The 22,812-nt window shown below is 40.8% G+C and overlaps 1 protein-coding gene across 1 annotated transcript in view; it reads left to right on the forward strand.

The window, feature by feature from the left end:
• Positions 1-22,520, forward strand: part of LOC100617437 (zinc finger protein 350-like) — a 41,590-nt gene extending 19,070 nt beyond the window's left edge. Inside the window, exons 4-6 of the mRNA XM_056820263.1 lie at positions 20,280-20,406; positions 22,085-22,180; positions 22,384-22,520. Of these exons, the coding sequence (XP_056676241.1) occupies positions 20,280-20,406; positions 22,085-22,180; positions 22,384-22,448 (288 nt within the window). The 3' untranslated portion in view covers positions 22,449-22,520. The remainder of the gene's footprint in view (positions 1-20,279; positions 20,407-22,084; positions 22,181-22,383) is intronic.
• The last annotated feature ends 292 nt before the right edge of the window (positions 22,521-22,812 follow it).

Here is a 22,812-nt window from a genome sequence, read left to right on the forward strand (position 1 = left end):
TCTCTCTCTCTCTCTCTCTCTCTCTCTCTCTCTCTCTCTCTCTCTCTCTCTCTCTCTCTCCCTCTCTCTCTCTCTCTCTCCCCCTCTCCCTCTCCCTCTCCCTCTCCCTCTCCCTCTCCCTCTCCTCTCCTCTCCTCTCCTCTCCTCTCCTCTCCTCTCCTCTCCTCTCCTCTCCTCTCCTCTCCTCTCCTCTCCTCTCCTCTCCTCTCCTCTCCTCTCCTCTCCTCTCCCCTCCCCCTTCCTTAATATGTTCCCTCTATTGTAAATAAAACTACCATAAATTACATTTTACTTTAGTAATTCATTTTCGTTCACAGTTTCTTTCACTAGATTATAGCTTTTTTGGTAACAACACCTTTTTTGGTGAGTTCACCTTTTGTAGTTAGTTAACACTTTTTTTAAAAAAATATATTTTATTTGATCATTTCCAAGCATTATTCATTAAAGACATAGATCATTTTCTTTTCCTCCCCCCCACCCCCAAAGCCGATGCGTAAATCCACTGGGCATTAGATGTTTTCTTGATTTGAACCCATTTCCATGTTGATAATATTTGCATTAGAGTGTTCTTTTAGAGTCTCTCCTCTGTCATGTCCCCTCAGCCGCTGTATTCAGGCAGTTGCTTTTCCTCGGTGTTTCCACTCCCATAGTTTATCCTTTGCTTATGAATAGTGTTTTTTTCTCCTGGATCCCTGCAAATTGTTCAGGGACATTACACCGCCACTAATGGAGAAGTCCATTACGTTCGATTATACCACAGTGTATTAGTCTCTGTGTACAATGTTCTCCTGGTTCTGCTCCTCTCGCTCTGCATCACTTCCTGGAGGTTGTTCCAGTCTCCATGAACTCCTCCACTTTATTATTCCTTTTTGCACAATAGTATTCCATCACCAACATATACCACAATTTGCTCAGCCATTCCCCAATTGAAGGGCATCCCCTCGTTTTCCAGTTTTTGGCCACCACAAAGAGCGCAGCTATGAATATTTTTGTACAAGTCTTTTTGTCCATTATCTCTTTGGGGTACAGACCCAGCAGTGCTATGGCTGGATCAAAGGGTAGATATTCTTTTGTCGCCCTTTGGGCATAGTTCCAAATTGCCCTCCAGAATGGTTGGATCAGTTCACAACTCCACCAGCAATGAATTAATGTCCCTACTTTGCCACATCCCCTCCAGCATTCATTACTTTCCTTTGCTGTTATGTTAGCCAATCTGCTAGGTGTGAGGTGATACCTCAGAGTTGTTTTGATTTGCATCTCTCTGATGATAAGAGATTTAGAACACTTCTTTTTTTTTTTTTTTAAATATATTTTATTTGGTCATTTCCAAGCATTATTCGTTAAAGACATAGATCATTTTCTTTTCCTCCCCCCCCCACCCCCCATAGCCGACGCGTAAGTCCACTGGGCATTAGATGTTTTCTTGATTTGAACCCATTGCTTTGTTGATAGTATTTGCATTAGAGTGTTCATTTAGAGTCTATCCTCTGTCATGTCCCCTCAACCTCTGTATTCAGGCAGTTGCTTTTTCTCGGTGTTTCCACTCCCATAGTTTATCCTTTGCTTATGAATGGTGTTTTTTTTTTTTTCTCCTGGGTCCCTGCAAGTTGTTCAGGGACATTACACCGCCACTAATGGAGAAGTCCATTACGTTCAATTATACCACAGTGTATTAGTCTCTGTGTACAATGTTCTCCTGGTTCTGCTCCTCTCGCTCTGCATCACTTCCTGGAGGTTGTTCCAGTCTCCATGGAACTTCTCCACTTTATTATTCCTTTTAGCACAATAGTACTCCATCACCAACATATACCACAGTTTGTTCAGCCATTCCCCAATTGATGGGCATCCCCTCATTTTCCAGTTTTGGGCCACCACAAAGAGCGCAGCTATGAATATTTTTGTACAAGTCTTTGTGTCCATTATCTCTTTGGGGTACAGACCCAGCAGTGCTATGGCTGGGTCAAAGGGTAGATATTCTTTTAGCACCCTTTGGGCATAGTTCCAAATTGCCCTCCAGAATGGTTGGATCAGTTCACAGCTCCACCAGCAATGAATTAATGTCCCTATTTTGCCACATCCCCTCCAGCATTCATTACTTTCCTTTGCTGTTATGTTAGCCAATCTGCTAGGTGTGAGGTGATACCTCAGAGTTGTTTTGATTTGCATCTCTCTGATTATAAGAGATGTAGAACACTTCTTCATGTGCTTGTTAATAGTTTTGATTTCTTTATCTGAGAACTGCCTATCCATTTCCCTTGCCCATTTATCAATTGGAGAATGGCTTGATTTTGTGTACAATTGATTTAGCTCTTTATAAATATGAGTAATTAAACCTTTGTCAGAGGTTTCTATGAAGATTTTTTCCCAATTTGTTGTTTCCCTTCTGATTTTAGTTACATTGGCTTTGTTTGTACAAAAGCTTTTTAGTTTGATGTAGTCAAAATTATTTATTTTACATTTTGTGATTCTTTCTATGTCTTGCTTGGTTTTAAAGCCTAAGAAATCTATTTCTTCTTCTGTTAGTCTAGGCAATCCATATCACCTAGGTTGGTATATTTATTGCCATATAGTTGGGCAAAGTAGTTTTTAATGATTGCCTTAATTTTCTTTTCATTGGAGGTGAGATCCCCCTTTTCATCCTTGATGCTGTTAATTTGCCTTTCTTCTTTCCTTTTTTTAATTAGATTAACCCGTACTTTGTCTATTTTGTCTGTTTTTTCAAAGTACCAGCTTCTAGTCTTATTTATTAGGTCAATAGTTCTGTCACTTTCGATTTTATTAATTTCTCCCTTAATTTTTAGGATCTCTAGTTTGGTTTTCTTCTGGGGGTTTTTAATTTGTTCGTTCTCGAGTTTTATAATTTGCATTTCCAATTCCTTGATCTCTGTCCTCCCTAATTTGTTAATATATGCACTCAGGGATATGAATTTACCTCTGATTACCGCTTTGGCTGCATCCCAAAAGGTTTGAAAGGATGTTTCACCATTGTCATTTTCCTCGATGAAATTATTAATTGTTTCTATGATTTCTTCTCAAACTATCCGATTTTGGAGTATCATATTATTTAATTTTCAATCAATTTTTGATTTGGCTCTCCATGTACCCTTACCGATCAATATTTTTATTGCCTTATGATCTGAGAAGGCTGCATTTATTATTTCTGCTTTTCTGCATTTGAGTGCCATGTTTCTGTGACCTAGTGTATGGTCAATTTTTGTGAATGTGCCATGTGGTGCTGAAAAGAAGGTGTATTCCTTTTTGTCCCTATTTATTTTTCTTCATATTTCTATTAACTCTAATTTTTCTAAAATTTGATTCACCTCTTTTACCTCTTTCTTGTTTAGTTTTTGGTTTGATTTATCTAAATTTGATAGTGGTTGGTTCAAGTCTCCCACTAGTATGGTTTTATTTTCTATTTCTTCCTTCAATTCTCCTAGTTTCTCCATTAGAAATTTGGGTGCTATATTATTTGGTGCATACATGTTGATTAATGATATTTCCTCATTGTCTAGAGTCCCTTTTAACAAAATATAATTACCTTCCCTATCCGTTTTGATCAGGTCTATTTTTGCATTGGCTTTATCAGATATCATGATTACCACTCCTGCCTTCTTTCTATCAGTTGAGGCCGAAAAGGTCTTACTCCATCCTTTAATTCTGACCTTGTGGGTGTCAACCCGCCTCATGTGTGTTTCTTGAAGACAACATATGGTAGTGTTTTGGATTCTAATCCATTCTGCTATTCGTCTACGTTTTATGGGTGAGTTCATCCCATTCACGTTCAAAGTTATGATTGTCATTTGTGGACTCCCTGGCATTTTGATAGCCTTCCCTAATTCTAACCTTTTCTTCTTCAGCTCTACCTTTTAGTCCAGTGATTTACTTTGAATCAGTCCCCCTTGTCCCCTCCCTTGATGTTTCCCTTTTTAGTCCCTCCCTTTTTGTTCCCTCCCCCTCCCCCCTCTCTTTCCCTCCCTTTTTGTTCTCCCTCTCCCCCTCCCCCCCCTTGGTTTTCCCTTCTCCCTACCCTTGTTGGGTAAGATAGAATTCAAGATCCCAATGGATCTGGATGTTTTTCCCTCTCAGAGTTGATTTCCCTGAGATTAAGGTTTAAGTAAAAAAAAAAAACCCTCTCTTCCTCTCCTTCTTATAGGAGTTTTCTTCCCCTCCCCTTCCCATGTGAATCTTTGTGTGAGAAAGCTTATTCTATTTGGTCTTTCTTTACCCCCTATTTATACATTACATTTTCCCCACATATTAGTATACATAGATTGATAGAAATGTAGTCCTTATAGAAGAGAGTTTGAGTAAAAGAAGAAGATAACATTTTCCCCCTTTCCTTAATATTTACCTTTTCAGGTATTCCTTGCTCTTTGATTTTCGGTATCAAACTTTCCACAGAGCTCTGGTCTTTTCTTTGCAAAAAGTTGGAAATCTTCTATTTTGTTGAATGCCCATACTTTCCCTTGGAAGTATATAGTCAGTTTTGCTGGGTAGTCGATTCTTGGTTGGAGACCCAGCTCTCTTGCCTTTCTGAAGATCATGTTCCATGCCTTAAGATCATTCAGAGTAGAACTTGCAAGGTCTTATGTGACCCTGATTGGCATTCCTTTATATCTAAATTGTCTTTTTCTGGCTTCCTGTAGGATTTTTTCTTTTGTTTGATAGCTTTGGAATTTGGCAATTACATTCCTGGGAGTTGTCTTTTGGGGGTTTAGTGTAGAAGGTGTTCTGTGAGCTGTCAGTGGCTGTATTGCCCCCTTGTTCTAGAATCTCTGGGCAATTTTCTTTGATTATATCTTGTATCACGATGTTGAGTTTGGTGTTTATTTCTGGCTTTTCTGGAAGTCCAATTATTCTTAAATTATCTCTTCTCCCTCTATTTTCCAGATCTGTCACCTTGTCGGTGAGATATTTTATATTCTCTTCTAATTTCTTGGTATTTTGGCTTTGCTTTATTAATTCTTGCTCTTTTACACGACCGTTGTCTTCCAGCTGCCTGATTCTGGCCTTTAAAGCCTGGTTTTCCTTTTCAGTTTCATCACACCGGTTTTGTAGATGCGTGAATTTCTTTTGCATTATTTCCAACTTTTCTTCCCAGAAGGCTTCCATCTTTTTGGTCATTTCTGATTCAAATTCTTCAGGGGTTTGTGGAGAGTTTCCATTTCCTTTGGAAGATTTTGGAGCATTTTCTTGTATATCTTCTTCTATCTCCTCTGTATTTTGTATTTTGGCTCCATAGAATGTGCCCAAAGTCGCCCCTTCTTATTTTTCTTGGTATTTTGGGGCTTCTGTGCTTCTGTGGAGTTTGCCATTTCTGAATGTGGAGGATTAGCTCTTATCTGTGTCTGGTATTCATAGGCTTTAGTCCTGGGCAGATTGTCGGTTCTATGAGGTTTCCCTGGGTTAAGTTGAGTATGCCTCACTGGAACTGGAATGGAAGGGTCGGACCAGGAGGCCACACTCTCCCCCGGCTCTCTGGATCGGGTTGCTTTCCAGAAGTTGCCTTCAGAATAGCTGGCCGTGAGGCTATTTCGTCGGTCTGCGGGGGGATGGGCTGCGGCTTCCCGGAGCTCCGAGGGCAGTGAATTTCACTGAGACCTGGATAGCAGGATCCAGCCCGTGAGGCTGTCTTGCCTGCCCTGAGGGTTGCTGTTGTTTCAGACAATCCTGCTCTCTGCGGGGGGAGCTCAGAGGGCAGTGACTTTCACTGGGACTCAATAGAAGGCCCTGAGGGTTGTTGTTGTTTCCGATGACCCTGCTCTCTGAGCGGGGCGGGGCTGTGGCTTCCCGGAGCCTTGGACTCTGCGCTCCTACCCCTTAGGTCCAAGTGATCTTGGGTTCTGGCTTTTGAGGGGGGCTGTACCTTCTGATCCAGGTCCAGGTCCAGGAGGAGGATTCCCATAGTTTGAGATCGGTCAGGAAGGGTTTTCCGGAGATCTGAACTTTAGCTTTCTCTAAGCCGCCATCTTGACCGGAAATTAGTTAACACTTTTTTGTAGTTAAAATGGGTAGATAAACTTCAAATACTGAGTTACCACCTTTTGGGGATTAAAATCTAAAAATAGATTGTGGATTACAATTCAATCTTCCTAATAAAGGAAGAGCCAAGTACCTAAGTACCTTCATTGTTACAATCAGATGATTATAATTGAATTTTCACAATAAAGGAAGAGCTTAAGTATCTTCATTGTTACAATCAGGAGATAGTTAAATCCAATGTTCACAGTGGGCTCCCAGGAAATTTTTAGTTTTTAGGGTAGCAGATTTCCAATTACACATCAGAAGCTGTGAATAATTTAGTTGTTCTCAGCAATTCAGTGTTGTAAGACAATCCCAAGGGACTTGTGATGAGGAAAACTATTTGCTTCCAGAGAAAGAACTGATGCAGGACTCTGAATTCAAATCAAAAGGTGTTTCCTTTTTTCCTTACTTTAATTTTCTTTAGATTGAGATTTCTTCTACAAAATGACTAATGAGGAAAAATATTTTATGTGATTGCTCAGGTAAACTCTAGGTCTGATTGTTCGCTCTCTCAGGGAAGGGGAATGGGGGAGGGAGACTATTTGGAACTAAAAACATTATTATTAGAAATTTTTTTCTCTCTAATTGGGGGGAAAATACATTATTATTCCACATATATCTCCCTGTATCTGTGAGATGTGTATGAGCTGTTGTGAAAGAGGCATGAAGGAAGAGAGATTTCTAATACAATTGGCACCTCGAAGATTTACTGAACCTCACAATCCTTAGAAAGGCAGGGTAGAAATGAGAAAAGATGTTCAAAGAAGTTTGTGAATTTGTGGTGATTGCTGTCATTGCTTGTTTCTGGGTCTATAACATACTGTACAACGGAATGACCCACATGATCGTGGAATCTACTGATTATATAGGCAACATAAAGATGTCTATTTTGCAGTTGCCATTCCAAACTGAACTGGTACTCTGGCAAATACTGGCTCAAATGTATGTGCTCCTTATGGCTGTCCTTCAGACTCTGACCCAGGTAAAGAAGATCTTTAGATTTGTGTTTCCCCTGAAGGCAGAAAAGATACTGGCTATTAATAACAACCTAGAAAGCATGATTAAGAATGTGTTTGAGGAATTGATTAAGGAAAAAGGGCTAGATCGATTTATCGACAAGGACAATGAACAGGCTGACAGTGTCTCTAAAGAAAAGACAGCTACAGTCACTGATAAGGGAAATGAAGGTGACATGGACACTATGTCTGCTGGTCAACCTGAGAAAATCTGTCCTTTAAAAGAAGTCACTAATTTGTTATCAACGGCTGGTATACTGCAGTCTAAGGTCCATTGGCAATGCACCTCACAGGAACTTGAATGCATAAAAAGACGTTTCCCAAAATTTGTAGAAATTCCTTCCAAATCTCAAAAGGAATTGAAACGAGCTTTTAGGATCTTGGATCCTGATTTTGAGGATGTGGAGTTTCTCCTTTCGGAGTTATTTAGCCCCCACGAACAAAGGAGATCCTTCCTGTAGAAGACAAGATCTGATAGCAATTTAACTAGCAGACCAACTAAGTAGCTGAGGGAAGATCTGGATTTTGCTAACCCTACCAGCATGTCTTACCTAAGAAAATGCAGGGAAGACTTGCTACAGGCCATAAAACAATGCTGTTCAAAACTTAAATGAATGGGCTCGGTTCCATAAGATCTTGCAGAATAAAGGGGAACATCCTGCCACATACATTGACTGTCTGTCAGAGATGGCAGATTCAATTTTGGGGAAAGAAGCTAATAGTGAAGAGTCTGCAAGCTATGTCCATAGGCAATTTCTAAGGGGTTGCACACCTAATTAAAAAAATTCCTTGATGCACTTTTTCCCTAAGTATGACTCAGTTGGCCTGATAGAATTGCATGAGACAGTAACTTACTTACATTATAGTAATTCAGAGCAAAACAAACAAGTCCAGGACCTAAAAGAAAAATTAGAAATGACTTAGAAACATCTTAAATATAAGGAAATAGAAGAAATCAAGAATCTAAACATGGTGTCTATACTGCCTTTTATCAGGATGTAATTATCTTCCCTATCTCTTTTAACTAGATTTATTTTTACTTTGGCTTTGTCTGATATCATAATTGCTACTCCTGCCTTCTTTTTATCATTTGATGCCCAAAAGATTTGACTCCATCCTCTTTCACCCTATGCGTATCTACCTTCCTCATGTGTGTTTCTTGCAGACAGCATATGGTAGGGTTTTGGATTCTAATCCACTCTGCTATTCGCTTGCGTTTTATGGGTGAGTTCATTCCATTCACATTCAGAGTTATGATTACTAGCTGTGTATTTCTCAGTATTTTGATTTCTACTCCTGGTCCTGCCTTTTCTTCTTTTACTATTTCCTTCTACACCAATGTTTGTTTATAGTCAGTCTCCCTAGTTCCCCCCCTTATTTTACTTCCCTTTCTACCCCCCCCTCCCTTTTTATTCCCTCCCTTATTTTCCCCTGTAGTCTTTTTAAAATCCCCCCCCCCCATCTCCCTTGTACTGCTTCCCTCCCCACCAGTCCATTTTTTACCCTTCTACTCTCTTATAGGGCTCAAATCTATTCTCTTCCCCAATGGATTGGATTGTTCTTCCCTCTTTAGGTCAGTTTCAAAGTACGTAAGAGTTGAGTATTTCCTATCTCCAACCTCTTTACCCTTCCAGTGTATCGATGTTTCCCCCCCTCCCACCATGAGCTTCTTTGTGACATATAAATTTACCCCCATTTGTTTCTTTTCCCATTTCTTTTAGTCATAACCTCTTTTTTTTAGCTCTAGTCGTGTGTGTATATATAAATATATATATATACACACATGTATATATATATATAATGCATGCATATATCTGTATACCTATTTATGTCTTGTCCTTTCATCCTATACAGTTTGTCACTGTTCCCTCTAAGTGTAATTCTTCTAGCTGCTCAGGTGATAGCAACAGTTTTTAAGAGTTACCAATTACCCATCTATTTTCTTATAGGGATACATATCATTTAACTTATTGAGTCTCTTAAAAAAATTTGTTGTTGTTTTGTTTGTTTTTTTCCTGTTCTGTGGTTGGACATCAAATTTTCTGTTCAGTTCTGGTCTTTTATTTATGAATGCTTGGAACTCTTCTATTGTGTTGAATGACCATACTTTCCCCTGTAACAATATAGTCAGTTTTGATGGGTATTTTATTCTTGGTTGTAGGCCTAGTTCCCTTGCTTTCCGAATATCGTATTCCATGCCTATCGGTCCTTCAGTGCCTCTTGTTCTAGGATATCGGGACAGTTTTCCTGGATAATTTCCTCTGGTATTATGTCCAGGCTTTTCCTTTTGTTGTGGTCTTCTGGTAGTCTGATTATTCTTAAACAACAAGGAAATATCTGTACTCAATATGTATGCACCAATTGGCAGAGCATCCAAATTTTTAAAGGAGAAACTAGAGGAGCTCAAGGATGAAATAGATAGTAAAACGATACTAGTGGGAGATCTGAACCTTCCCCTATACGAACTAGATAAGTCAAATAAAAAATTAAATAAGAAAGAGGTGAGAGAAGCAAATGAAATCTTAGAAAAATTAGAGTTAGTAGACATATGGGGAAAAATAAAAAGGGACAAAAAGGAATACATCTTTTCAGCATCACATGGTACGTTCACAAAAATTGACCATGTACTAGGGCACAAAATCATTGCAAACAAGTGCAAAAGGGCAGAAATAATAAATGCAACCTTCTCAGACCATAATGCAATAAAAATAATAATTAGTAAGGGTACATGGATAGATAAATCAAAAATTAATTGGAAATTAAACAATATGATTTTCCAAAACCAGCTAGTTAAAGAACAAATTGTAGAAACAATAACTTCATTGAAAAAAATGACATCCTCTCAAAACCTATGGGATGCCTACTATGCCCAATTATGTGGCAAAAAATATGGCAATCTAAGTGATATGGATGAACACGTAACAAAAATATAAATTGTCTAGACCAAAAGAAGAAATAAATTACCTAAACAACCCCATATCAGAAAAAGAAATTGAACAAGCCATCAAAGAACTGACTAAGAAAAAATTCCCTGGTCCAGACGGATTCACAAATGAATTCTATCAAACATTCAAAGAACAGCTAACCCCAATACTATACAAACTATTTGACAGAATAAGCCAAGAAGAGTTTCTACCAAATTCTATTCACAACACAAACATGGGACTGATCCCAAAGCCAGGCAGGTTAAAAACAGAGAAAGAAAACTATGGGCCAATCTCCGTAATGAATATAGATGCAAAAATCTTAAATAGGATACTAGCAAAAAGACTCCAGCAAGTCATCACAAGGGTTATCCACTACGATCAGGCAGAATTCATAACAAGAATGCAAGGATGGTTCAATATTAGGAAAACCATACACATAATTTATCATATTAACAAGCAAACCAACAAAAATCACATGATTATCTCAATAGATGCAGAAAAAGACTGACAAAATACAACACCCATTCCTATTGAAAACACTAGAAAGTATAGGAATAGAAGGGTCGTTCCTAAAAATAATAAACAGTATATATCTAAAACCATCAGCCAACATCATCTGCAATGGGGAAAAACTCGTAAGCCTTCCCAATAAGATGAGGAGTCAAACAAGGATGGCCATTATCACCTTTATTATTTAATATTGTACTAGAAACACTAGTAGTAGCAATTAGAGAAGAAAAAGAAATTGAAGGTATTAAAATTGGCAATGAGGAGACCAAGCTGTCACTCTTTGTGGATGATATGATGATTTACTTAAAGAATCCTAGGGAATCAACCAAAAAGCTCATCGAAATAATCAACAACTTTAGCAAAGTTGCAGAATACAAAATAAACCCACATAAGTCATCAGCATTTCTATATATTTCCAACCCAGTTCAGCAGCAAGAATTAGAAAGAGAAATTCTATTTAAAGTCACCCGAGACAATATAAAACACTTAGGAATCTATCTGCCAAGACAAACACTGGCGGTATATGAACACAACGACAAAACACTCTCCACACAATTAACAGTAGATCTAAACAATTAGAAAAACATTGCTTATGGGTGGGATGAGCTAACATAATAAAAATGACCATCCTACCCAAACTTATCTATCTATTTAGTGCCATACGCATTGAACTGTCATAAAACTATTTTGCTGAATTAGAGAAAACCATAACAAAGTTCATTTGGAAGAATAAAGGATCAAGGATAGCCTGGGAAATAATGAAAAAAAACACAAAGGAAGGTGGCCTTGCAGTCCCAGATCTCAAACTATATTACAAAGCAGTGGTCATCAAAACAATTTGGTACTGGCTAAGAGACAGAAAGGAGGATCAGTGGAATAGACTTGGTAAATGTCCTCAGCAAGACAGTCTATGACAAACCCAAAGGCCCCAGCTTTTGGGACAAAAATGCAGTATTTGACAAAAACTGCTGGGAAAACTGGAAGACAGTGTGGGAGACATTAGGTTTGGATCAACACCTCACACCCTACACCAAGATAAACCCAGAATGGGTGAATGACTTGAATATAAAGAAGGAAACTATAAGTAAATTAGGTGAACACAGAATAGTATACATGTCAGACCTTTGGGAAGGGAAAGATTTTAAAACCAAGCAAGACTTGGAAAAAGTCACAAAATGCAAAATAAATAGTTTTGACTACATCAAATTAAAAAGTTTTTGTACAAACAAAACCAATGTAACTAAAATTAGAAGGGAAGCAACAAATTGGGAAACAGTCTTCATAACAAAAACCTCTGACAAAGGTCTAATTACTCAAATTTATAAAGAGCTATATCAGTTGTACAAAAAATCAAGCCATTCTCCAATTGAAAAATGGGCAAGGGACATGGATAGGCAGTTCTCAGATAAAGAAACTATTAATAAGCCCACGAAAAAGTGTTCTAAATCTCTTATAATCAGAGGGATGCAAATCAAAACAACTCTGAGGTATCACCTCACACCTAGTAGATTGGTCAACATGATAGCAAAGGAAAGTAGTGAATGCTGGAGGGGATGTGGCAAAATCCGGACATTAATGCATTGCTGGTGGAGTTGTGAATTGATCCAACCATTCTGGAGGGCAATTTGGAACTATGCCCAAAGGGTGATAAAAGACTGTCTGCCCTTTGATCCAGCCATAGCACTGCTGGGTTTGTACCCCAAAGAGATAATAAGGAAAAAGACTTGTACAAGAATATTCATAGCTGCGCTCTTTGTGGTGGCCAAAAATTGGAAAACGGGGGGATGCCCTTCAATTGGGGAATGGCTGAACAAATTGTGGTATATGTTGGTGATGGAATACTATTGTGCTAAAAGGAATAATAAAGTGGAGGAATTCCATGGAGACTGGAACAACTCCAGGAAGTGATGGAGAGCGAAAGGAGCAGAACCAGGAGAACATTGTACACAGAGACGGATACACTGTGGTACAAGAGAACGTAATGGACTTCTCCAGTAATGGCTTTACAATGTCCCTGAACAATCTGCAGGGATCTATGAGGGGGGAAAAAAAAACTATCCTCAAGCTGAGGACAAACCGAAGGAGTAAAATCACCGAGGAAAAGCAACTGCCTGACTACAGAGGTTGAGGGGACATGATTGAGGAGAGACTCTAAATGAGTGTCCTAATGCAAATACCAACAACACAGAAATGGGTTCAGAGCAAGGACACATGTGATACCCAGACGAATCGCCCATTGGCTCGGGAAGGGGTGGCAGGGGAGGAGGGAGGAAAAGAAAATGATCTGTTTCCAATGAACAATGTATGAAAATGACCAAATAAAATAATGTTTTAAAAACTAAAAAAAAAAAAAAGAATCTAAACACGGTTAAGACTTACACAACATCTAGTTACAAGAAACCTGGTTACAGATAAAAATCTGTGTAGGGAGAAACTAGGGAAGGTTTCTTTTGCCACAAGAAAGGCTACTTGATTAAAAATTGCTTTTTAAAGAAGAAACATGGGATTAATAACATCAAACACAAAATACACAAACTAGGTAGGAAAAGTCCTCTTGTTCTCACTACATGTTAAAGTCCTCAAAGCAAGCTCTGGATTTCTGTTAGATTTAACAGACTATAAAAACTGGAGCGAAACCTAAGTTCTCGGATATGGTCAGGAAAGAGTTATAGCTTTTAAGGTATTTTGTGTGACAAATGGAGATAGAAGAAATAGTGAGAATCGACCTGCAGTTAAAAATAATAGAAACAAGTTGGGAAATGGTGAAAATTCAGTGCAGGAAAGTGAATCTGTGAGTGAAAGGTATTTGCAGTAAAGCAAGAGAAAGGCAGAAAGAAGTGAGAGAGATAGAAATTACATCACAAATCGCAAACGAGATAAGAGACTTACAGAAAAGCTGCATAGTAACCAAACAGGAAGAGAGTGTCAATGAAATAAAATAATTTTTTGAGAACTTTTTCCAGATTTGATAATGGGATTGAATTGTGCAAAAGAAAAGGACAATGTCACAAGAAACTCAAGCAGGAGTTAGTGACAGATACAGAGACACATAATCTCAATTCCCTAAAGGTTAGTGTTGCTAAAGATGACAATGCTTTAAAACCATTCAGAGATGACCCCTCACCAAACTTAGTTAATTCTGGAAATAGCTTTATGGCAAAGGTACCCTTTGAAAAAACATCGAATTTGAATCCAGAAGCTGAAAGCTTCCATCCAGAAATGAGTGATTTAGATAAGACAAAATTAACTGAAAATGAAGCTGAAATTACGTTTGAACATAATCATCCCATTCAAAGTAATGGAGGTGATCCTGATTTGAAGAACACAAGTCTTCAATCAAAAGTGAAAGGAGATAGAAGGGAAGCATGCTGACCAGACAGAGGACCAAAGACAAAGAAAGGATTTATTGAAACAATATCAAAGGACGTGGAAGGAGTTTCAAATTTTTGAACTTTTAATCATGAGGATATGTAAGAATGCATTATACACATTAACATCACATATATGCATGCACATGCTACATAGAATTACACTTTAGAAAGATATCTCATGGAATGGGTAAGTATACAACATGCATAATTGCATAACAAAAAGACACTGATAAAAGTTTCTGTGGAAAATTCAAACAGACTAAGAATTTTCTTATCTGCATGAGTTTGCAAAAAAATCTAGAAGGACTTACATATGTAAATTTGTGACCCTATGTGAAGAGTAATTTAGTAACAAGCTAACTATATGAGAGTAATTTATTAATATTCTAGTTATTAACATTAATCACACTTTAGTGAATTTGTTCAAGTCTTTGGGAAGTGGAGACAGACATAGAAGTACTTCAGTAAAGAAGTTAGATTACATTGTTATTGTAAGTTAATATTTGTTAGTGGTAGGAATTTTCTTGGTTAAATTTATAGATATTAGGAAATAGGACAATGGTATATTCTTAATTTGAGTGAAATTGTTGGAATGATTTGAAAAATTGTTACAGGATTTGTTATGTAAAAACTATGTTCATGTAAATCCTTACCTAAACCATTTTCTTATATCCATTCTTAGCTTAGCACTAGGTAGACAGAATAGCTAAGATTGGTTAGGATTTTGTTATTTTGAGAACGTATATTTAAGTAAAGGAATGTTTAAGATAGTACTGAGTTAAGAATAGATAGAGTTATATAAAAGGTGAGTATCATTGAAATTTGCAGATGTGAATTTCTTTTTTAAAAAGGGAGCAATGTGGAAGAGGCATGAAGGAAGAGAGAATTTTTATGCAGTTAAGACAGACAGCTGGGGACATCATCTGTCAATCAAGGTGAACATTCCATTTGCGAACAGGAAAAAAAGTTGGACCCTCGCCAGGAGATGAATTGGGAAGAAAATCAATTGTCCACATCTCCCTGACAGACATTTTTGTCACTGCTCTGACGACTGACATTTCCCGAAATCCTCCTAATTCCTTCTAATTCTCATTATAGACTAGGGATAACCCCATCCCTCTCACCTCATCATCCATCCTTGTCCTGTTGTTCCCAATAAACCCTTTTACTTGAGAAAGGAAGAGATTTTCCTCATAAACCTCATAGTCCACTCAGGGAAGGAGGGGGAAAGGGGCAAAGCTAAAGGTTTCAGAAGAGGGTGGTAAAGGGAGATATTGACTGTGTAGGAGGGTAGAAAAAATATTTATCAGTTAGCCATCCAGGGAATTGATAAGCACCTTGAAGTTTCCCCTAGTAGTTTCTCCCTATTACAACTAGGCATTCTGAGGTTTCCCCTAGTATCTCTCTAGTCACACCAGAGTATCTCATTTATCACAACTAGAAATATCTCCACAATATTACACTCTTTGTCTCCTATATTCTAATAGTGTGATCTTTAATATTTAGCTCACATTTCCTTAAACCATATCTAATAGACTGTGGTGTAGCCTCATTTCCATCTAGTCTGCATTCCAATTTTCTTAGCAGTTTTTACCAAATAAGGAATTTTCTCTCAAATTGCTTATTTGCAACTAGAATGGAGATATTTTCTTTAGTATGTTCCATTGCTTTATCTCCTTATCTTACCAGTCGCCCAGGTTTAGGGTGACTGCTGACTTGTGATCTGGTCTGAGGTCTGGCAGTACTACTCCCCAGTTTTGCTGGCTTCTTTTCATCCTTTTCTTTGATATGGTTGATCTTTTGTTTTTCCCAAATGAATTTTGTTATGATTTTATCCAGTCCTGTCAGATAGCCTCTTCCTCATGTCATGAGGTGCAAAATTACATTTTTTTCTACTGGATTATATTTTTGGATTTGATACTCTTAAGAATTCTGTTCAATCCAAGGCTGCTTCTGTGAGATTTTAATAGGGAAATTTATGGGGAGTAAAGTGAAGAGCTCCCCCTCTCTGAGGAGAAATGCTGAGGCTGACATGACTACTGTTTCCAGAAAATCTCTGTTCCTCAGCATTCCCATAAAGCATGGTCTCAACATTTCCTGTGAGGTATGTGAAGAAGCTGGGACAAGCCAACTTTTGTGCCATATACTGAGCTGTTTCCCTATTGGGAAGGAATTAAGGGCTTTGGGCAATGATGGTGAATTGTGGAAACATTCTCCACCTTGTGACTCAGAGCTGGATCTGGCTTGGTTCCCTTATGTTCTATTGTGTGCCTCATCCAAATTCTGTCTGGGAAAGAAAGTCTATTCAATGGGGAGAAAGCTGAGTTACAGTATTTGAACCTCTTCCTGCCTGACTGTGAAACTGGGCTGCCTATATCTGCTGTTTAGAGACCCTCAGCTAGGTCTTGGTTAGGCAGTTGGCATACATTGCTTTAATAAATTGATGTTCTCAGAAGAACAGTGCTTTGATTCCTCAGGCATTTCATCTTTCACTTGTCAAGTTAATCTCTTCATTTTCTATATTTACCTGGAAATCTGGTCCCTGGGTGAAAGCTATCCCAGTCCTCCATGTGCCACCCTAGACACCTCCACCCCCACTACAAGTTGCAGCCCACCATGCCTCCAGGCCAAGTTCACTACAGGCACGAAGTCTTTCTGATCTCAGCATGAGCCCTCATCTGCCTTTATCCATAAGAATATTCATCACTGGAATCCCCTTCCACATCAAGTTAGGGCCTCCATCCTTTCTCCAACTTCTCAGCCTTTGCCTTCTCCTCTGTACCTCTTCCCCTGTATTCTCTTCTCTTTCTGAGATGATCAAGACCACCTTTTCAGTCCTCCTTCTCCCAGCCCTGTCTGCAGCCTTTGATGCTTTTGGCCCCATCTCTCCTCGGACATATTCTCCTCCCTCTAGGGTTTTAGGGCATGGCTCTCTCTGTCCTGGTTTAGCTCCTACCTTTCAGACCTGTGATTGTCTTCTTTTCTGACTCCTTCTGTGAACTTTAGATTGCTTCACCCTAATTAGTCTAACAAAAACAGGAATGTCTACACCCATACTTAAGGATTAAGTATTTAGGAGGATGGCCTATGATAGACATGTGCTAGCAAATGACAAATCAGAAACAACTGAAAGACTTCTGGGCTGTCCTAAGTCAAGCTTTAGCTACCATTGCTACATGTGAGATGTAGGAAACTGATGTAAAAACCTTCTATATATTTCGCATCTCTTCCTCTCTCTGGGCCCTTTGACAGCGGAGAGGTAGCTGGGGGCAGCATGCTGAGTGTCTTGGCATTTTGGTGAGGCTGCTGCTATTGTCCGGGTTTAGTGTGTGTTTTCCTTGATACCATACTGGAAGAAGCCTAGTAACCTAGTTCAGGTGAGTCGTCTTCTCTCAGCTCTCGGAGTTTAGGCTGATTCTTTCTCCTTTACCTTCCAAACATCATCCTCTTAGAAAGCCTCTAATCTTCTTCAGAGACTTGGTGGAGGAGGACTTTGAACTCCTCCTGGCACAGGCCAGGTGGGAGGAATCCTATCCTCTTTCCCTCTCTTCTCCTTAATTACTTCCCTCTATATTAATTAAACTGCCATAAATGTCCAAACTGACTTGGGAATTTTATTTGGGATATTCCCTGGTGACCAAATTAATTTAGATGAGGTCACAACCCTAAAATTATCCTTACATTCCTCTAGATCTTGTCACGCTAGGGTTATGGGGAGGGATTTCCTCTAGCCCTGTCTTAGGCCCTGTACTCTTCTCCCTTTAGACTTCTTTACTTGGTGATCTCATCAGCTTCTAGGAATGCAAGCAGTCTCAGATCTGCATTTTCTGCACCAATCTCTGTGCTGACCTCTAGTTTTTCATCTCAAATTTCCTTCCAGGGATTTCACTCTAAGTGACCAGGAGCTATCTTGAGCAAAGTGTATCCCAAGCCCATTGTTTTCTCTTACCTAGACTGAACACCCACCTTCACTATAGCTATATCCTCCTTGTCCCTCAGACTGAAAACCAGGGAGCCCCCTTGACTCCTTACTGCCCCTTACACACATATCCCATATGTGCCAAGACTTGTCATTTTCACCTTTGCAAAATGTCTCCAATATGCCCCCTTTTGTCCTGTGTCACTGACATCCTTCTGGTGGCGGCCCACATCACCTCCCTCCTAGACTATTAGGACAAGCTGCTGCTGGGTCTGTCCCCCTCAAGGCTCTTCCCACTCCAAAACCTCTATTCTCCCAGCAGAGTGTTTTTCCTACAGATCAGTTCTGATCATGTGACTCCCCTACTCCATGAACCTCAGTGACTCCCTATTCCAGGATCAGATATAAAATATTCTGTTTAGTGTTCAAATCCCTCTTTTCTGTCTTTTCATTCATTATTCCCCAGTCTGTATTCTTAGATCTAGGGAACCTGGCCTCCTGGATCCCTTCAGCTGTAGACTTTTAAAAATATCCTTTACTTTCTTTCTTAGAGTTGATTGTAAGCATCTGTTGTGGCGGCAGAAGATGGGTAAGTGGCAGTTAGGGGTAAGTGGCTAACCGAGGGTTACATAGGTAGGAAGTCTCAGAGGTCATATTTGAACCCAGGACCTTCCGTTTGAAGTTCTAGTTCTCATTTCACAGAGTCACCTAGATGCTTCCAAATAGAAATTTTTTGTTTGTTTGTTTTTAAAACGCTTACCTTCCATCTCAGGATCAGTTCTAAGATAAATTAGTGATGAGGCCTGGGCAGTCAGAGTTAGTTGATTTACCTAGGATCCCATGGCTAGAAAGCAAGTGAAGTCATAGTTCAACCCAGGTCTTCCTAACTCCAGATCTGGGACTCTCTCCACCATTTGATCTGGCTGTGTCTAGTTCTAGGCATTTTCATTGGCTTTGCCTAATGTCTGGAATATTTTCCCTCCACATTTCAGATCACTGACCCCTTTAAACTTCCTGAAAGTCCCAACTAAAGATTAAAATCTTTCTACAGGAAACCTTCCCTCGTTCCTCTTAGTCAGAGTGCCTTCATTCTTTCCGTTCTTTCCTATTTCTCCTAGACAGAGCTTACTTTGTGTCCATGTGTCTTTGTATTGTCTCCTTCCCCCACTGAACTGTCAGCTCTGGGTGAGGAAAGACTGTCTTTTGCTTCTTGGGGAATCTCCAGAAGGGCAGAACAGATGCTGTAGGAGAGAGAACGGAAATGATAGTTTCTGGTCCTTGAGATACCCTCGTGTATCCCTGTCTTCTCTGTATCTACCTCCTCTTCTCCCCTGTGCTTCTACAGTCCAACACAAGAAGCATCCTCCTGGAGTGGATGGGACGACAGAACATTCTTTCCATGATCCCCTCTGTCTTCAACTTCACCTTTAGCCCTCCCGTGTTTCCTCCTTCCTCCCTTTCTCCTTGTCTATTGTTTTTCAAAGAAGCCTCTTTCTGCTCTCTCTAACGTTCTGCTACTACTGTGGTCTTCAGTTATTCAGTCCTCCTGCACTTCTGCTGCTCAGGGTGTTCAAGAGACAAATGATCTCTTCCCTTCGGGGTCTCTTCCTTAAAACTACAGACGCCTCTTTACTAGTGAACATCTACTATTCTGTCCAGCATTGGGAAGCTCCCATTTGCAGGTGTTGGGAGTGAAATTTCACCAAAGGGTAAACTGAGGCAGCTCTCCAAGTAAGAGACGTAGAGGAATGCTCCCTTTCAATGATAGGGCTCAAAGGCTCCCCTCTGTTAATGCTCCAAGCCCTTGGCAGAAGGTTAGATCTCTGATGGGTTTGGGGGAGTATAGAACAAAGAGCAGATAGGGTAAGTGATGTCTGGATAGAGGGTCACAAGTGATTATAGAGCTGGGATAATCAGGGACACTGTGACTGAGTGGAATAATCAGTAATAAGGGGCCAGCAGTGCCCCAGCCCTCCTTCTCTCCCCACACTAAGAAGAGATTTTTGTGTGAGTCCAGTGCAAGGTCAGGGCCCTGACTGGGCAGCAAACCAGAAATGTCTGAGATAGGTTGAGGGTGAGGAAAGACTAGAGCTGACTCCCTGGGACTCGCCTGAATATTCCAAGCCCAATGAATGGCTTGAAATGAGGCTAGAACGGTGATGAAAATCCCAAGAGGTGGATTCTGCACTTCCCCTGTTATGCTGGGTGAGTACACTGCTGAGTCAGGAGGCAGAGATGCAGGACTCAGGCAGTTACCGGTAAATAGAATCCGGATCCCAGCTGCACTGGAGGTTCCGGCTTTCCACCAGAGCATCCTAGAGCTGCTCTTCTCCAGCCTCCATTGGGCTCTTGAAGTCTCAGCATCTAGTTCTGGCTCTTACACTGACAAAGGGCGGGACCTTTGGGCCCCTCCCTTCTCTGTGGGTCAGTTTCCTCCTGTAACTGACCAGACGTGGGCTCTTCATTGTGATGTGACTTTCAGCTCTCTGTGCTCTGCCTTGTGTTCCTCCAGGAGGTGGTGACGTTCAAGGATGTGGCTGTGGATTTCACTCGGGAGGAGTGGTGCCTCCTTTCCCCTCCCCAGAAGGGGCTGTACAAGGAGGTGATGCTGGAGAATACCCGGAACCTGCTCTCTGTGGGTAAGGAGCCTCTCCCTGGTGCCCAAATCTGCCATCCAAGGGAATGTCATCCTGAGCAGCAGGCAGGGTTGGGAGCAGTTTTCAGTCATGAGGAAGGGATGAGGGCCAGTATACTGAGTCCCAGAGCCAGGGCCCTCCTCCTGCCTGGTTTTCCTATAAAAGGACTTTGCATTGTTTAATGGAACATTGGCGGCTCCCTTTGATGCTCCTGAAGTCCAAGATCAAATTCTTGTTGGAGGATCTCAGAGGTGGACATAATCTCAGAGCTGATTCTGTTTCACTTCTTCCTGGCCCTGAATTGGGTCTCCTAAACCCATCTGGGAAAAATGTTTAGGTGGGTTTTCCTCCCACCCTCTTCCCCTGTATTAGAGATTTTTTTCTCTTCAACCAGCATAAACTCGTAGCTCACAGCTCCTCAGTGTCCCCAGGAGAGATGGTTAGTCCTTAGTCTTCTTTTCTATTGCCCTAAGCCTCCAGCTGAGCCAGTGAGGAAGGGAGAAAAGGGATGAAGTGTTTATAATGGCCTACTCAGGACTCTGCCTCATTCTGTCTTCCCTCTCCTTGACACGGAATTGGGTCTTCCAAACCCATCTGGGAAAAGTGTTCAGGAGGGTTTTCCTTCCACCATCTTTCCCTCTAAGGTGGATCTACTATTGGGGATCTTTTTCTCTTTAACCAGCATAACGTCATACCTCAGAGCTACTTGGTTTCCCCAGGAGAGATGGTTTATCCTTAGTCTTCCTTCCTATTGTCCTAATCCTCTATCACAGCCCGTGAGGAAGAGTGGGACGGGATGAAGTGTTTATAACTACATGCTCTAGGCCTGGGGCTCTGCCAACGATTTTCTCTGTAATATTCTGGCACTTCTTCCTCACCTTCATCTTCCTAATTCAGTGAGAGTATTATCACCATTTTACAGATGAGGAAATAGAGTGGATTAAGTGGCTTGTTCTTAGGGACCTTCTTAGGAGTGGTTTGTGGCCAGATTTAAATGGAGGCCTTCCTGCCTCTAAGCTCTCTCCCCAGGCCATTCCCCTTCTACCTGCCTCTCATTTGCACATAATCGAAAACTATGGACTCAATTCAGTCTTCTCTAAAGAAAATGCCCCAGAACCAAAATTTCAGTTTCCAGATTGGTTACCCAACCTTGTTCCCCCTTATTTTCCCCACCCTAAATGCTGAGTAAACCATCCTCCAGGGCTTTTGCATGCTCTGCTTTCCCTCCTCTGTGATTATCAGGATTAATGGACTGGCTAAGAGACAACATTGGGCCCAATGAGGATTGTTGAGTTTCCCAGCAGAGGCAGAGCACCAGGAGATAAGAGTCCATGAGGCTCAGAGAGGTCTTGGAGAGGGAGGTGAATGGTGGGTAATGGAACAGAAGCCAATTCCTTAAGGTCCTCTGATCCAGTTTGGGAGTTTAGGAGTTTCTCCCAGAATGGACCAGAACAGAATGGGGGATGGGGAGGAGCTGTTGCTCATTCCAGGTCCCATAGCAGGGGGAGCAGGCCCATCCTGTTCTAGGCACTTGCATTACATTCACTGAGGGGGGAGGGCAGACTCTGGTGGAAACCCCATTGAAAGTCTCTGAGTGGAGTCATTGTACTTTATAACTTTACAAGATAACTCAGTGACATGCTTCTCTCAGTTCTCCTCCCTGACTGTTCCCCATTCCCAGGGCTTTTAGCTCTCCCAGAAAAAGTGATCTCTTATTTGGAGCAGATGGATGTCCCATGGATGCTGGACCAAGAAGGTCTGAGGATCTGGTACCCAGGTGAGAGAGGGGGAAAGAAGTGTGGAAGAGCCATGGTGACCAGAGGCTTCTGTGTGATGCCAGGGCTATTTTGGTGGGCAGGAGGACCCGACTTGGAATTCTTTTTCAGAGGATTTAGCAGGGACTCCCTGGGCAAGTCCATGAACCCCTGAGCCTGTTTCCCTGTCTGTAACATGATGTAATTGGATTCCATTTCCTATTAGCTCCCTTCAGGGGATCAGTCTGTGATCCTTTCAAGAAGTCAGTGTTTGGGACTGAAGGGCCTTGAAGTCTTCTGCAGGTTCCAGAAGGACGGAGCTTATCCTCTCTAGCCTCATTAGTATCCAGAAACATGTATGAGGGCTTGCTCTGTGCTGGGTCCTGGGGTAAGTTATGGGGGACATAAAAGACTCCAGGGAACATCCCCTGCTCTCCTGGAACTCACCCTCTATGAGCATGCCAACAGATCTGTAGAAACCCTCTAGAGCCCAGGTCCAGGGCAGCTAATCATGAGAGGGAAGACTCTGAAGGTAAGGAACACTAGAGAGGTCAAATGGGGGGAGGTGCCCTGGGTTTTCAAGAGAGCCAGACTGAGGATTCTGGAGGAAAATATAGTCAAGTAAATAAAAGAGAAGCATCAGCACAACTCACTG

Source organism: Monodelphis domestica, chromosome 3 (assembly GCF_027887165.1).
Source record: "Monodelphis domestica isolate mMonDom1 chromosome 3, mMonDom1.pri, whole genome shotgun sequence".
Classification (NCBI taxonomy): domain Eukaryota; kingdom Metazoa; phylum Chordata; class Mammalia; order Didelphimorphia; family Didelphidae; genus Monodelphis; species Monodelphis domestica.